At 36.1% G+C, this 15,982-nt stretch overlaps 2 protein-coding genes and 1 non-coding gene across 4 annotated transcripts; 2 read left to right on the top strand and 1 right to left on the bottom strand.

The window, feature by feature from the left end:
• Positions 1 to 75: 75 nt before the first annotated feature.
• On the top strand, positions 76 to 4,471 carry LOC147477690 (syntaxin-132-like). Its single transcript, XM_086583657.1, has 13 exons — positions 76 to 488; positions 825 to 929; positions 1,196 to 1,252; positions 1,772 to 1,820; positions 2,302 to 2,390; positions 2,499 to 2,572; positions 2,665 to 2,707; positions 2,775 to 2,835; positions 2,945 to 2,970; positions 3,058 to 3,135; positions 3,548 to 3,628; positions 3,712 to 3,777; positions 4,111 to 4,471. The coding sequence occupies exons 1-13, from the start codon at positions 471 to 473 to the stop codon at positions 4,294 to 4,296; spliced, it is 933 nt and encodes a 310-aa protein (XP_086439783.1). The 5' UTR covers positions 76 to 470; the 3' UTR covers positions 4,297 to 4,471.
• A 139-nt stretch (positions 4,472 to 4,610) lies between these two features.
• ICL (isocitrate lyase) lies at positions 4,611 to 8,712 on the bottom strand. Of its 2 annotated transcripts, none has more exons than XM_086583655.1 (3): positions 8,563 to 8,712; positions 5,090 to 6,692; positions 4,611 to 4,965 (listed from the first exon to the last, which is right to left on the bottom strand). In XM_086583655.1, exons 1-3 carry the CDS (start codon positions 8,590 to 8,592, stop codon positions 4,871 to 4,873), a joined length of 1,728 nt encoding a protein of 575 aa, XP_086439781.1. In that variant the 5' UTR covers positions 8,593 to 8,712; the 3' UTR covers positions 4,611 to 4,870. The 2 variants fall into 2 exon arrangements, with proteins under 2 accessions (XP_086439781.1, XP_086439782.1); XM_086583656.1 differs by lacking the exon at positions 8,563 to 8,712 and adding an exon at positions 6,814 to 6,921.
• On the top strand, positions 7,026 to 7,098 carry TRNAA-UGC (transfer RNA alanine (anticodon UGC)). The gene has a single exon. It is a non-coding gene; the product is annotated as a tRNA-Ala (tRNA).
• Positions 8,713 to 15,982: the final 7,270 nt, after the last annotated feature.

The following is a 15,982-nucleotide window of genomic DNA, read 5'->3' as shown; positions in this document are numbered from 1 at the left end:
TAGCACAAATGTTGCCAGATTCTTCTAAAGGGTAAGAAGGCGCATATTCATTGAAGATTCAAGTTTCTAATATTCAGAGTAATTCGGTGTCTCAACTCTTCTCTGCTTTGGTTGATACTTGATAGACATCACCAAGGCTATCATACAAGCCCATCTTTTCAGCCCAAACAAATTAGAATTTGTAAAATAAGTTCCGTTGAAATGACTAGGCCTTGTAAAATAGGCAATTTTTGAGTTTTTGTCAACTCACAATGGAGTTGTTCATGAGGAGGGATTACAACAATGTTTAATGGTTTTAACTTTTAACGCTAAATATTATATAGTGGGTAGCTGTTACTCGTCGTTTAGTCCTTCACTGTTGCTCCTTGCCGGCCTAACTTTAACTAATCCTCGAACTACTACTCCAATATCAGCCTTCACGCTCACCTTCCTTTGAAAACTCATCTCTCTCTGCCTCTCATACAATCAAGATGAATGATCTCCTCACGGTCAGTGTCTTTACAAATCTTTATTACTCCATGCATGAAATGCCATACTTTGTTGGAGAACCCATGCTTTCATGTATGCTAGCATGTAGTCTTTGATTATGTTTTATAGTACTTTTGTGGTAACTTGTGAGATGAAAAAAAAAAACATGTAAGTATATTATGAACTGGAATGCTTGCACACAGTGGTGGACGTCTTTCTAGACTTATAGAATATCTTGATCGTCCATCCATAGCGTACAAATGTGATAGACTTCGATCAAGATAAAAGATTGATCCATGCTGCAATCTATAATGTTTGAATGTGGTCACTGATTACTTGGTTACATTATTCCACAGGATTCGTTCGTACTTGGGGACAAAGAAAAGCCTAAAAAAGAGAAAAACATAGAGATGGGATTGCCTATTAGTTCAGATTCTGGAATGGAGCCTTTCTTTAAGCAGGTATTCCTTTGTTTAAGATGCTCTGTGGTTGTATGTTACAATTTAAGTTTGAAGGCTGTCCTTATCATACTTGACATGTTTGCACTTCTATGAAATGTTAGTGCAGAAGTGTGGAAGATACAAAGTGGAAATTAAATTGATGTATTTTGGATTTTAAACAACAGAAGTGGATCGATTAAAAGAAACAAGTTTAACCAACCACGTGCGAATACATATGTATATCGCTTGCTGATCAACGAATTCTGCTTTTCTATTCTATTGTATAGGTTCGAGAGTTAGAGAAACAGATGGACAAGCTGACCGAGTTACTCCAAAAACTTCAGGTATTAGAATGTCCATTTATGTTCTGGTGATGCAGTTAGAAATAGTACCTTTATTAAGAGTTGGCAGGGTACAAAGAAATTGTTCTGTTATTGTGCATTAAAAATTCCGTTAGACATGGCTTTTGGAAATGGAGTTCTCGATAAACTATGTACTGAATCTGGACAGAAACATTGAATTATGATGATATAATCACAAGAGCTTTCCTACTATCTTCTCTGTTTCTTGGCTTCATACTTTGGGATTGGTGATCCTAAGCATTGCACACTAGTTATCTTTGCACATAAATGAACTTTGGATATCAACTAATTCATGTTGATTTAAACAAGAAAGAACTATCTTTTTTTGGCTACCATATTTTTCCAGTAATATACATTTGCATTACACTTGAAGTAAACTGAAAGATGCAAGCTTAGTAGGCTAGTTAACTGTAGCAACCTCACAACACTTCATTACTGTAAATGGAAAATTACTACTTCTCAATGCACCCCTAAGTACTCATACTGTGAACTTATGTCCAGGATGCTAATGAGGAGACCAAGAGTGTTACAAAAGCCTCCACTATGAAAGGTTTGCTTTTCATACTTCTTATATGCTTTTGATTTTGTGACACTACTAAAAAAATTGCAGCATCAACCATAAACTAACAAGAGCTTAGAGCAAAGAAATATTTTGCATTTAGTCTGGTGTAATTTTTTAGAGGCATTTTCTTTCTGTGGGTACAAACATTTTAGCAGTTCCCAATTTCTTATATAACTTCCTTCACAAGCTGCACCCATGATACTCTGAGACATGTCAATCATAATTGTAAATGAAATTGCAACCATATATCAATCGACTTCTTAGTTCTCATGAGGTATATTTGATTACTTTCTTCTTATCAGTTTGTTTTTTCCAATTTTTCTTACTTCATTGAGTTTATAGCCCACCTTATGGCCAGTCTGGTGCCTTGCCCAAGCTATGTAAGTGTCCCAGATTTCCAACGCAAAACCATATATGTGCTTTAGAATATGTGTGCAATATCTCTAAAGACATGTCAGATTCATTTCAGGAATTAAGCAGCGAATGGCAAAGGACATTGATGAAGTTGGAAAGATCGCACGTAAAATCAAAGCAAAACTAGATGAAATAGACAAAGATGTATATTCCTTCTCTATATCAGAAAGAAAAGCTTGACTAGTATGCTCATTCGTTGATCATTAATCTATTTCATTACACTGATACTCACTACTCCTTGTTTTTCTTAAGAATGCCGCCAATAGACAGAAACCTGGCTGTGGGAAAGGAACAGCAAGTGATCGATCCAGGGTAGCTACAACTAAGTAAGTTATATTTCCAAATTTAGTTATCGGAGAATTATTGAATTATTTTCTATCCAGGGATTCAAGCTGATAATTTTTTCGGTGAACTTCAGTTCCTTGAAGAAAAAGTTGAAGGAGCGAATGACTGATTTTCAGGTATTATTTTTTGTGTTTGCTAATACCTTTTGTACAACTGTTGTCATCCATAAAACCTCTGTTTCAGATTCTAAGGAAAAATATTCAAGATGAGTACCGGGAGGTTGTTGAAAGAAGGGTCTTTACAGGTTTCAATACTACAACATATCTATCATTTGTTAGGGCCAAGAAGCGTAGAGCTTCTTTTGCATTTCAATGTTGAAATTATTGACTTTTCTTTGTTCTTTTTTTGATCAGTGACAGGGAACAGACCAGATGAAGAGGTGAGACTGGTGCTTCAATGCATCATTACTTATCTTTCATGGATTATTCCCATTTTATACGTTTAATGTCTGTCAACATATTATTAGACAATCGATGAGCTGATAGACACTGGGAACAGCGAACAAATCTTTCAGAAAGCAATTCAAGAAATGGGCAGAGGACAGGTATACCTTCATTTTTTACTATGCTGCTTATGTATCCATAATCTCTGTCATGTTTTGGGGATGGAACTTCAAATTGGTCCATCGAGAAGTATACAAGATCTCCATTTTTGAACTCTAAAGAATATTTTAAGTGCATATAATGGTGAAAAGTTTAAGCCATGGTTTCGATGTGAATTGAAGTTTCCATTTTAAAGGATGAAACATGAATTTGGTGGTCAAGAAACATATGAATTTTCTTGTATGGAATTTGAAGTCTCTTTTCAAACATCTAATGCTGACCAGTGATCATATAGTATGTGTATGCTACTATAAAGCGATACAGAAGATATGATCACTCTAAATGCGGCTTCTGTCTCTTCATGGAATTTCCTCAGGTTCCTTGGTGCTTACTAGTGTGGTGCATTCACTGCAGGTGCTGGATACCGTAGAAGAAATTCAAGAAAGGCATGACACAGTGAAGGAGATTGAAAAGAAGCTTCTTGACTTGCATCAGGTTTAATTATTTCCCACCTACGACCTTGATTCTCAGCAGACCACCACTTAATTATTTCACTTGTTTTTTTTTGTTGTTGTCAGGTTTTCCTTGATATGGCAGTTCTAGTTCAGGCTCAAGGAGATTTGTTAGACAATATTGAAATTCAGGTTTGCGTCTTTGTAATACATGTGAATAACGAGGTTGATTGCGTTCACTTTGGAACAACTGCACTTCAAAGCCAGTAACTTATTTTTAGCCGTGTTCATAGTCTGAGGTTTGGTGCTACTGTGCATCCATCCATACCACCTCTGTTGGTGTGTATATCTTTTTCATCAAGTAATTTCACAATCAGTAATCCAACTAACTCCATGAAAACTACTTATTCTAATGTAATTTATGTGATACCAACCAGTTTCAAGTTCCCTTTCTCCCATTAAACTCTGTCTTAAAATTTAAGAGGTTGAACCTTTTGCCAATTCAAGTTGCCATTTGTTTCATAGGTGACAAACGCAGTGGATCACGTGCAATCAGGAAACGATGCCCTAAAAACAGCAAAGAGCTTGCAGAAAAAGTCCAGAAAATGCATGATGATCGCCATTTTTATCCTTCTTATCATAGCAATCATCGTGGTACTCTCAATATTGAAACCATGGAACAAAGGGAATAGTGGAGCAAAGCAACGGTGATGTCCTTCCTATTGTTTCATTCTATTTGTATCATTATGAAGAAAGAAAATGTGTGTCACTACTTTCAGTTGTCTATTCATACCCTTATTTGTTTGTGTTTTGACCATTTAATTGTTGATTTTGTTCGCGAAAGAGTGGAGTCCATCTGAATGAATCTGACATTCAAATCTTCAAATTTAAGTATATTCAGTGATCCCTATAACTTCAGCATTTCTATTGTTGATTAGTTTTATGATTGAACTAAGCTCAATATTATATGCTTTTAAAATAAGGATATGAAGTTCTGATTGAAAAATCTACTGATTGATCAAACATTTCATTGATCAAACTGGGTTTACATATAATAAACACTGCTGCTGAAGTGCTAAAAGGAAAACATGAGCACAATGCTTCAATGTACTTCTATTGAAGCTTTACACAGCTTCAAGGGTCCTAATATCAATTGCTGGCAAAAAATGCCATAATAATAAGCCCAATCCCACAGAATTATTATATAAATTATTATACTACTAAGGTCCGCATGAAGAAAATTTAGTTCCTGGACCTGTATGGCTGTATCACAGGTACAGCACTTCTACATTCTTGCCTTAGCAACCACGATATTGCCTTCACTTACGTCCATGGTACCTTTTCGAGTCCATGTTTCCTTGAACTGCTCTTCAGTCACACCTGCAAAGAGACAAACCATATTCACAAAATTTATTAAGATTGTTTATTAATTCCAAACAATAGATTCTGTAGGCGTGGAATAATAACGTGAAATTATAAGATGTTGAAAAGAGGAATAACTTGCCTTTGCCCATGGAAGCAGTAGAAGAGATGCCTCCCTGGACAGTTTTAAGCACCCTATCATAATAGTTGGCACCTGCCCACTGTTGGTGAGCCAGAGTAGCAACCCCGTTGTTCCTCTCCTCCCTCTGAATCCTTTCCACATAAGCCAGCATCCCTCTCCGAGCGTAATCCTTTGCAAAGGTATCGATCACCAGTGCATCAGCATGGAATCCAGCCACAGTTATGAACTGCCAACAGAAGCCTAACTTCGCAATTCGAGGAATGAAATCCATCATTTGCATATCATTCATCCCAGACGCATCCCAATTGAATGATGGAGACAGATTGTAGGCCAACATGGTATCAGGTCGCTTTGACCTTACCCCTTCAGAAAAGTTGGTTAACTCCACCATATCAGGACTTGCAGTTTCCATCCATATAAGATCAGCATGGTGAGCAAAAGCCCATCCACGTACTACCGCTGCCATTACAGATCCTTCGAACCTATACAGCCCTTCTCTAGTTCTAGGCAAGTCCCAGTCCCAAAACAAGTTGGTAAGCCCCAGCCTATCAGCTATTTCTCTGCATTGATCATTTGATAGACACTTGTCATACCCAGAGTGGTTCATCCATTCATTCATTCTCCTCCTCTTCTCGTCCTCTCCAAGGTTCATTTTCTTAATGGCATCAACAACACAATTGGAGAAAGTTTTCAACTGTGCCATTGATATCCAATGGTCCTCAATAGCTTGAAGCTCAGCACCTGTCTTACCAGCTTCCATTGCTTCAGCTAGAAGAGTAGCTATGCCCTTCCCTTTAAGATTTGGATTGGTTGCGCCCAATATGAACTGATGGTCTCTAGTGTCCACATTGGTCTGAATCAGTGTAGCTCCAACAGCATCAGTTCGAGCCACTAGGACTGTTTCCACCCCCATGATATCGAACTGCAGCCTTGCAGCAACAAGCCTATTAATGTGTTCACTAACAGAAACCAGGACCTTTCCAGACATGTGCCCACATTTCTTTGTTACAGAAGATTGATCTTCAATATGGACTCCAGCGGCTCCCCTTTCTACGAAAAGCTTGCAGAGCTTAACTGTCGCTGTTGCACCACCAAAACCAGTATCCCCATCAGCAATGATTGGCTTTAAGTAGTCGATGTAAGGAGTTCTTGCTCTTTCTTCCCTGCTCATGCTCATCCTAGCCTCTCTTTGCTTCCTGTCATGATATTGTTGAGCGAAGAACAAGTGTTCAACCTTGTTTGGGACAGTGTCATAAGGATAATCTGCAAGATCAGGTCCTGGCTCGTTAGTGGACGTATGAGTTGATGAACATTGCCAGCCTGAGACATAAACGGTGTCCAAATGATTAGCCATCATGGTGACTTGAACTGGGTCGAGAGCACCAAAGGTTCTTGAGGCTGTTCCATTGGCTTGGTGGGTCTTAAGTGTCCTCCACAGCTTCTTAGCCAACTCATTGGATCCATAGCCTTGCTTCAGGTTTCCTCTGAGAGAGACTACGTCTCTAGCGCTGTAAGGACGGTGGGCTAGCCTGAATCGCTCAGTGTTCCACCATGCCTGCACCTCTGCAACTTCTGCTTCAAACCTGCCTTCCTCTTCCATTATCTGTTGAGACATAGTAACATCTCCATTATAAATATAAACTAAGATCAACTACGTAATGAGCTAAGTCTACAATGCATGGTTAGACATTTGCTTAATTGGATGAATTGCCATATTAACTAACACTTAATTTGACTTAAACCAAGGTGTTTGTGGAGTGATATTGGCTCAAAAACTTGGGATGCAACTCCAGAAGTCATTAACACAGATATTGTTACTGATACTATTTATCAAACAAAAATATTCTGTATAAAGTCTATAATAGTTAGCTGAAGTGTGAACAATAGTAGTTCCTAGATGTTGTTGAGTAAGTGTATCTTTGAAATTGAACCAAAAGGGGATGTAGCTCAAATGGTAGAGCGCTCGCTTTGCATGCGAGAGGTACAGGGTTCGATCCCCTGCATCTCCATTCCCGTTGTAATGTTTTACCTATTCTATTTTTTTTTCCTACCAAATATAACACTGTTGCGATTCAGTTTGCCTTTTCAATCCAATCAATTGCGTTGCTATGATTCATGTGATTGACCATTCATTTGAAAGTAATCAGCATGGAAAGCACCATTAACAATTTATGTGTATTAAAAAAAAAAAATAGAAATCAAAAGTATAATTCCAAAAAAATCAGGTCATGTAAAAATAAAAACAAATTTATTTTGGGTGGGAGGGAAGAAAAATGAAACAAATAAGTAATCTAAATAGGGCCAATGAAGCCTGTCTACACCCAAATGCTTGATACGCCTCATGGCTCTTGCTGTATATATAGCACACTAAAGTTACCAAACAACCAATGTATTTGAGACCTTTTATGCACAGCCCATAGTTAGGGAAATTAGAGGCGTCACCCATCAGCTCAAACTTCACATTCTAAAAAACATTTACTACTGAGTTTGCTCAGAAGAAGGGTGGAATTTGAGCTCGGGCTCGGTTCGAGCTTACTCGTTAAACTATATGAGCCGAGCTCGAGCTCAAATTAAAGCTCGTGTAACAAATGAGCTTGATAAAACTCGGCTCGTTTAGCTCAAATAGCATCTTTGTAGTGTAAAATAACCTAGCTACTTGGGCTCGGCTCGAGCTCGATCGTTTAACTATATGAGCCAAGAGCCAAACTCGAGCTCAATTTAAAGCTCGTGTAATAAAAGAGCCGAGCTTAAACATAGTAAAATCGGCTCGAATTCCACCCTTACTCATAAGAGAGTGAAAATGAAGAAGGTGCCTACATGTGTTAGGTAGGTTTTCAAGGGGCTGGATCAGGACTTGATCAATGAATGGCCTTTCTCATTTAAGAGGAGATAGAAGTAAAATTCCACTTGGCCCAGAAAAAGATGCAACCAAATGCAAGCCGAAAGAAGGGGTCAAGCAGGGGTCATACAAGAAACAACAAAATGAGCCAGTAGGGAAATTTTTAGAGTAATTTTTTCATAATTGGGAATCATATATCGAAATCATATTTTGCCATTTGATGATGAACATGCATGAGGCAGCCAATCTTACAGAGTCTCAAAACCACTTTTATGAATGACCCAAAGTGCCAAAAACAGCAATGCAGACCCCTTAGTTCAGTTACTTGGACATGAACTGAAACAAAAAACTAAAGAAGTGCTACATTCCATGGCTTTACAATGAATGAATAAATAGCCAGTGACAACTGACAAAGGCAAATATGGAATTTGGCTTAGATCCATCATCCATGGTTAAGAATCATGCATATTATGCACTTATGCACCGTTAAGTACTATATAATCTCACAGAGTACGTCTAGACTCCTTTCGATCAATAGTTCATGCGATATCCTAACACTTACTAAAACATCTTCTCCATCTCTAGTAACTCAATCTAGACAAAAAGAGACTATAAACAATATAAAACTACTCACCATTGAAGGTACTGAGTAAGATGCAGCCATGGCTAGAAATTTAGACAAAAGAAACTCTTTCAAAACAATGAGAAGGTCATACAATGGTTTACCAAAGCTCCTCAATTTATAAGAAAGGGCAGATCATATCCTCTGTATCTCATTTAAAGAAAAAAACAAAATAACATATTTCCCCTTCTTCCTTTTTTATATTTTATATATATATATATAGTAGCATTTTGAAAATATCAATTATTCATTATAAACTTTGAGTTGAGATAATGAAACTTGGCGTGTTGAGCTGCAGTTGCAGGCACGTAGAGGATGGCGCCTCTCATGCTAACATGCACCTTGATGAGATTATCATCCACTTTTGTCTTTACCTATTTATGTGACATCAGTATTTTCCTATTTTTAGAATTTGAATTACGTTGAAGACTGCACCAGTTATACCTGTTGAAGACCATGGTAAGAAAATCAGTTAATGTTTGAAAATTTGAAGCTTATCCTAGTTTTAATTCAAGCCATTTAGCTACAAAATTCACTTTTTAATTTCATGTTCATCAATGAATATACAAGTAATTAAGTGCATTTTGTAATTGCTCTGTCCTGACATATTAATTTGATCTCTTAAAACAAGAAATTAACTTGACATTAGATTAGGAATCTTTTTATACGTCTTTGTATACATTATCTCGTACCGAAACGACGTACTACAGAATGCATGAAACTCCGAGGGTGCAGGTATGAAGTTTACTACACTAATCTCTCCATTTGTAACGAAAACATACTTCGCGGTTGCACCCTCAACATTATTATGCGAGAGATAGATGTCTTATAAATTATGTACGAGAGTGCTACTAGTTTATAATTTTTCCTGATGTGAAATGCCATGTATCATCTATCAATGGCTATGTAATAAGTATGCTCGACATTCTTGAAGGGACTATGGGATCGATCGATTTATTTAAGAACACTTATGTATTGCATTTCATTCATGAGAAAATGCCTTAAAATCCACATATAAAGATCGATAAGATATAGGTGCTATGTCAGCATGGAACGGATTGCCATAACAATGCCTTCTGCAGGTAAGATGTTTATCAATAATTTATTTACCTTTATATTTGGAACTATTGGTGTTTGGTGTGAGTTTAATTTCCCATTCTTTATTGTATCAGTAATGGTGACGAATGAAACGGTTACAAAATTTTCGCTTCCCAATAAAAAAAAAATAAGTTTATCTTACATTTCTTCTCCATCCTTTTGGCTTGTGAATACTGTTACTTGCGAGCACTTTTTGGTGTTATACGAACTGGCCAGATGAGCCATACCATATCATTGGGTACAAAGACAATTTGTGCATTTGATCCAAATTCTATTGTTGGAACTTGGTGTTAGGAAACTTATTCCAAAAATATACTTATTGTTAAGTAAATAAGAAAATCAAATTGATATAACAAATATATGATGAACAAACCTTTAGTTCAACTAATGAACTTAATTTACCAATTATTAAATCCGAGCCTAGTGAAGATTCACTATGTCCTTAAGACAGATTTTCCCCCTCACGGTGCTTGAAGGTTGATGGGAAACAGTCTCCCAAGATAGAACGAATTTCCTTCAATAAAAAGTTAGCAATTCAATTCTATAAACTCAGCGAACACAACATAGTATTTGACTAAGAACAGAGGGAGAAAAGAAATATCAGAACTCTGTGTGATCTGGTATATTTTTCTCTCCAAATTCATCCACTATTTATAGGTGAGTGGTGCATCTTCGAAACAACACAATGACTCTTGGGAAAAAGTAAGCAACTCTTTGAAAAGTCACATGTTTCGAAAAGACACACTATTTCGGCATAAAACACTATTTCGAACCAGTGCTTATTTCGAAAGGTCACACCTTTTCGGCATGATGCACTGTTTGACCCAAATAAGACATTTCGAAAGGTTGCACCTTTTCGGCATAATGCACTGTTTCGAACAAGTGCATCATTTTTTAAAAGGTTTTTCTCACATTACGTACTGTTTCAAGAAAAACCCCATTTAATCTCAATATGGGATAACTTGGGAGACAAATTACTCATTCATATCTCAAATGGATTTGAGCAAATCATTTTTCTAACAATCCCCCACATGAATGAAAATTTGGCTTCTTCTATCATAAATATCGGATTTATGTTCTTTTACAAATGAAAAGATACCGCATCAGGTCAAGTAGCATGGGAGGCCTTAAACTTGCCTTAGTGAAAGATGATCAGATTTAATTGGACGATCAGTAGACTTCAATTAATGTCCTTGAACTGTCAGCCGTTTGTATAAACCTAGACAATCATCTTCATGCAGTACCTTCTCGAATATTGTTGGTTCTCACGTTTGTGTTCATTTTGGCCTTGAACACTTCTTGGTTTTAGATAGTGCTTTTGAGACATTTGCCTTTAAAATTCTCATAGAAGCGGCCCCACTTCGCACTAACATAAGTGATTTCTATAAAGAGTATCTTGCAATACTCCACTTGGATAACATAACTTTCCAAGATATAGTAAATCATTAAAAGCTTGACTTATCCTGGTTCTCGCGGCAGATATGCACTATCTTATATCTAGTGCTAACTGAGTCACAGACATAATTCCGTTGGCCCTTTGAACCTAAATCTTGGGATCTCCAGTCAACTAGGTTGGTTTTTCCATTACGAGGACTCTTGGTTGATTATCTCTAAAGGCTTTAAGCCTATTCCCCTTGATAATCGTTCTACTTGCTCTCTTGTTATACCTTTTGTAAGCGGATCTACAATGTTATCTTTTGACCTTACATAGTCGATTGAGATAACTCCATTTGAGAGCAATTGTCTAACGGTGCTATGTCTACGACGTATGTGTCGAGACTTCCCATTATACATGCTACTTTGTTCTCTACCAATAGCAGATTGGCTGTCACAGTGTATACACACTGCTGCCACAGGTTTAGTCCAGTTTGGAATATCCTCCAAGAAATTTCGAAGCCACTCAGCTTCTTCTCCAACATCGTCTAATGCTATGAATTCTGATGTCATAGTGGACCTTGCTATGCACGTTTGCTATAAGGATTTCCTTGAAATTTATGCATCTCTCCTAGAGTAAAACACCACATTTGATGTCTTTTGAGTAATGCTTCAACAAATTTCCAATTTTGAATTGATTAATTCAAGAAGATACATAATCCCCCACATTTTCCAATTTCTCATGACAAAATCAATAAATTGGAAAACCAGTTAGATATATATTTTTCAAGTGAGGTGTCTTGTTAAAGAATGTCACATATCATTCATATAGTGTCGAAAACACTTCTAAGACCTCAATTTTTCTTACAAGTATGCTTACAAAACAATATCTTAAGCAATCTTTTTTATTGGCACTCTTTGGCGCAATAGTAAAACACATACATCTTACAAATAATAAAATAATTTTAGAACCCTTTTAGCACCCGCCATGCCTAACATCTGGAATGAAAGAAGGATTCTCGAAATCTTGGATCATAATCCCCCCCAAGTGTGGCATTACCACCACCTTGTTTGCTTTCAAGAAGTCCATTCCAAGAATGACTTGAAAATGGTCCAAAATTAATTCAACCAAATTAATATAAGGCAATCGAAAAAAAAATGAATATGTCTTAAGTTTGTAGGAAACTTATTCCAAAAATATACTTATTGTTAAGTAAATAAGAAAATCAAATTGATATGAACAAACCTTTAACATCAACAAACAAACAAACCTTTTTAGTTCAACTAATGAACTTAATTTACCAATTATTAAATCCGAGCCTAGTGAAGATTCACTATGTCCTTAAGACAGATTTTCCCCCTCACGGTGCTTGAAGGTTGATGGGAAACTGTCTCCCAAGATAGAACGGATTTCCTTCTATAGAAAGCTAGCACTTCAATTCTATAAACTCAGCTGAACACAACATAATATATGACTAAAAACAGAGGGAGAAAAGAAAGATCAGAACTCTGTGTGATCTGGTGTATTTTTCTCTCCAAATTCATCCACTATTTATAGGTGAGTGGTACCTCTTCGAAACAACACAGTGACTCTTGGGAAAAAGTAAGCAACTCTTTTGAAAAGTCACATGTTTCAAAAGACACACCATTTTCGCATAAAGCACTTTTTGAACCGGTGCCTATTTCGAAAAGTCACACCTTTTCGGCATGATGCACTGTTTCGAACCAGTGCACATTTCGAAAGGTCGCACCTTTTCGGCATAATGCACTGTTTTGAACAAATGCATCATTTTTTAAAAGGTTTTTCTCACATTACGTACTGTTTTAAGAAAAAACCCATTTCATCTCAATATGGGATAACTTGGGAGACAAATTACTCATTCATATCTCAAATGGATTTGAGCAAATCATTTTTCTAACACTTGGACCATGCGGTAGAGCTAGCTTAAGTTGCCTTTTTTTCAAAGGCTGAGTCCAATGGCTCCATATCCTCACAAAAGTGAATTGGAAAGCGACGGATTTTACTCCTCATCCGGATTTTACTCTTTATATATAGAGTGATTTTGAAGAATGCATAGTGCATATTACACGAGATGAATTGGAGTCAAATGGAAAAACACAAATGTCGCAAAAAAAAATAACATGTCATTTGGCGCCATTTGAAATGGAGTGCAGTTGTTTGTGTCCCCCACCAAATCACATGCCAATTATGAAGTGGAGTACAATTGAATAGTATGGTTTAGACCATTGGACGCATATTCTCTATCTTCAAAACATTTTTTTTTTTCCAGTTTTAGAGACAGGAGACGAGTCTTGGTTTTAGATGGCCACAACAAAACCATTTGGGTAGGGGAGTTCTTAGGTGGTTGCCTAGAATACCTACCTAGGGCACCCCGACAAATGACTTTGGTGTAAGCGATTTAGCTTGTCTAAATAAACTTCACATGTGAACAATAGAGTATATCGCAACATGTTATTGGAACCTATGCTATCAATATCGGTTATCTTGGCCAATTAATCGCATATCATTTGTAAACTGATTATTTTTTACCGATTTTTAAACTTTTATCACGGACCCAATTTAATCACTGAATTGACCGATTAATCGGTTGAGAGATAATCGATTTCTCGCTAAACTGAAAAAAAATATATATCGGTTCTCTACCCAAAAAAAATAAGTAAAATTAACATATTGGATTTTTAAACCGTATTAATAATAATATAACATAATCATCACACAAAACTAAGAGTTTACTTATTTTCTCTTTCTTAACGAAAGTTAAATATACAAATTATTGTATCATCTCTCTAATATTTATTATCACTTCAATTCTTTCTCTCTTTATTCCTTTAAATATTTAACTTAATTATATTTAACTTAATTGTTGTGTTTGATATCTCTGTACTTTAAAATTGAGTTAGTTAGATGTGATTATGAGAATTTGATATTTTGAGAACTATTTAGAAATATTTTGTATAATTATAATATTATATATTTTTAAAGTACCAAATATATACATCTGATATATGTAATCGATTAAATCACCGATTGCTTGACCCATTAGTTCCAAAAACTGATTTTAACTGTTTAGATTGGAGCTAAAAACTTTTGCATGTTAAACATGTATCATTAGCACTTTAGTTTCACACCATAACGACGAGAACATGCACCTTATTATCGTGGGCAGGATGCATGTGTGAACGCCGGTGAAGTATTCAATGTCTATCTATGTAAATTTGTAATGAATCGACTATCTAGAAGATCATGAGAGGTCAAGGTCAATAAAGGATAGCCAGAACTCCAGAAGTAATGGCAATGAGATATCTATACAGATGATGATCTATAGATGTTTCTTTGTTGGGATCTGCAGGGCTCGCGGGTTGAGGGGAGTCTGATTGGGATTATTGAGATTGCATTGAGCATTTCAAGATATGCATAGCCTACCTTGTCTCAGTCAAGTTCGCTGTGAGTGAACGTCTTTTACTTTCTTATTATTTCTTTATATTTTCAGTCAGTTACAAAACAATTTGTGAGTTCTAATATCAGGATCATATTTTGATTGAGATACAAAGTAAGGTGTTCGAATCAAGGACTAAAATATCGCCGATATATTTGATATATTGTTGATATATCGGTATTTTGGTACACTGGTATCGATATTTTTTATATATATTCACCGAATATAAAACTCTTTTTTTCCGATATATATTGGAATTTCCGATATAAAACTTTATATCGCCGATATAATCGATATATCCGATATTTATAATATATATCGGTTGATTTTTTGATCATTTTTTAATATAAATCCGATATTTCCAATATATTTATGATATTATATTTCCGATATATCCGATATTTTAAATAGTTTGGACTGGTCACCAAAAAAATGGATATATCCTATATATCCGATATATATCGGTTTTTGGGTACACTGATATATTCATCGATATCGATATTTTGGGCCTTGGGTCAAATCATGTTATAATTTTCTCGCCGTGTTCATACATATGATGTGGTCCTTCAGTCTATCGAAATTAAAATGTTGTTCTTTGACATCCCAAAGAATGTTGCGTATTGGCGTCAATTGTTCACTAGAAGGGCCTGGATACCTAATCCCAAATTCCCAAGTTTAGAATTAGGTGAATGAAAATTGTAAATGGGCTCAATGAAAAGATCGGGCCAGCAAACCCTCTAAAGGTCATAAAACAGTCATGTGTGTAACATGTGTATAACAAACATGCAAACACTACTATATATGTGCATACCACACATGGACACCATTATGCATGTGTGTAACAAACATGCAAACACTACTACCACACATGCACACACCAATATGCATGTGTTCAACAAACATGCAAACACCACTATGCATGTGTACAATATGAAATAAATTAAAAATTTCATGTTAGTCCTAACATAAAATGTGAGTGTGCTTGAAAAGTCACTTGGGAGTTTTCTCCAATAGCCACAACATTTTGATTTTGAGTTAACTGATAAAAACTTAAATAAGGGTAATATCGTCTTTCAGGTTAACCCGGTTTGTCCTAGAGCATTAATTATTTGCGGAACCAAACTAGAAGTGAAATTAAAACACAATTTTGTCCTACGGGCCCGTTTTTTGTAATGGGTTTCTTTTTGGGGTTTTGCTCCATATGAAGCTTTTTTTTGTTTTTTTGTTTTTTTTTTAAGATAAAAGGAAGGCACTTCTGAAATTTAGGAAGAGCTTCCTACAGAGTTCACATCATCCACACATATCTGAATCAGAAATCTTGCTGTGGCATGATTCAAACTAAAATAAGGAGGAGCTCGTCTACCCCTTCTACCTAGTGCATGATCAACAAAATTAGAATCCCTACGGATAAAGTGAAAAGTACAGACATTCAACAGTGAAGTACAAACATAAATATCATGTGCTTCTTCCCAAGATAAACTTGTTCCCCTGTGTTGCAAAAT

The sequence above is a fragment of the Coptis chinensis genome, chromosome 9 (assembly GCF_015680905.1).
Source record: "Coptis chinensis isolate HL-2020 chromosome 9, ASM1568090v1, whole genome shotgun sequence".
Lineage (NCBI taxonomy): Eukaryota > Viridiplantae > Streptophyta > Magnoliopsida > Ranunculales > Ranunculaceae > Coptis > Coptis chinensis.
The sequence above is the reverse complement of the archived record's forward strand: the minus strand, read 5'-3'. Positions and strand labels throughout refer to the sequence as shown.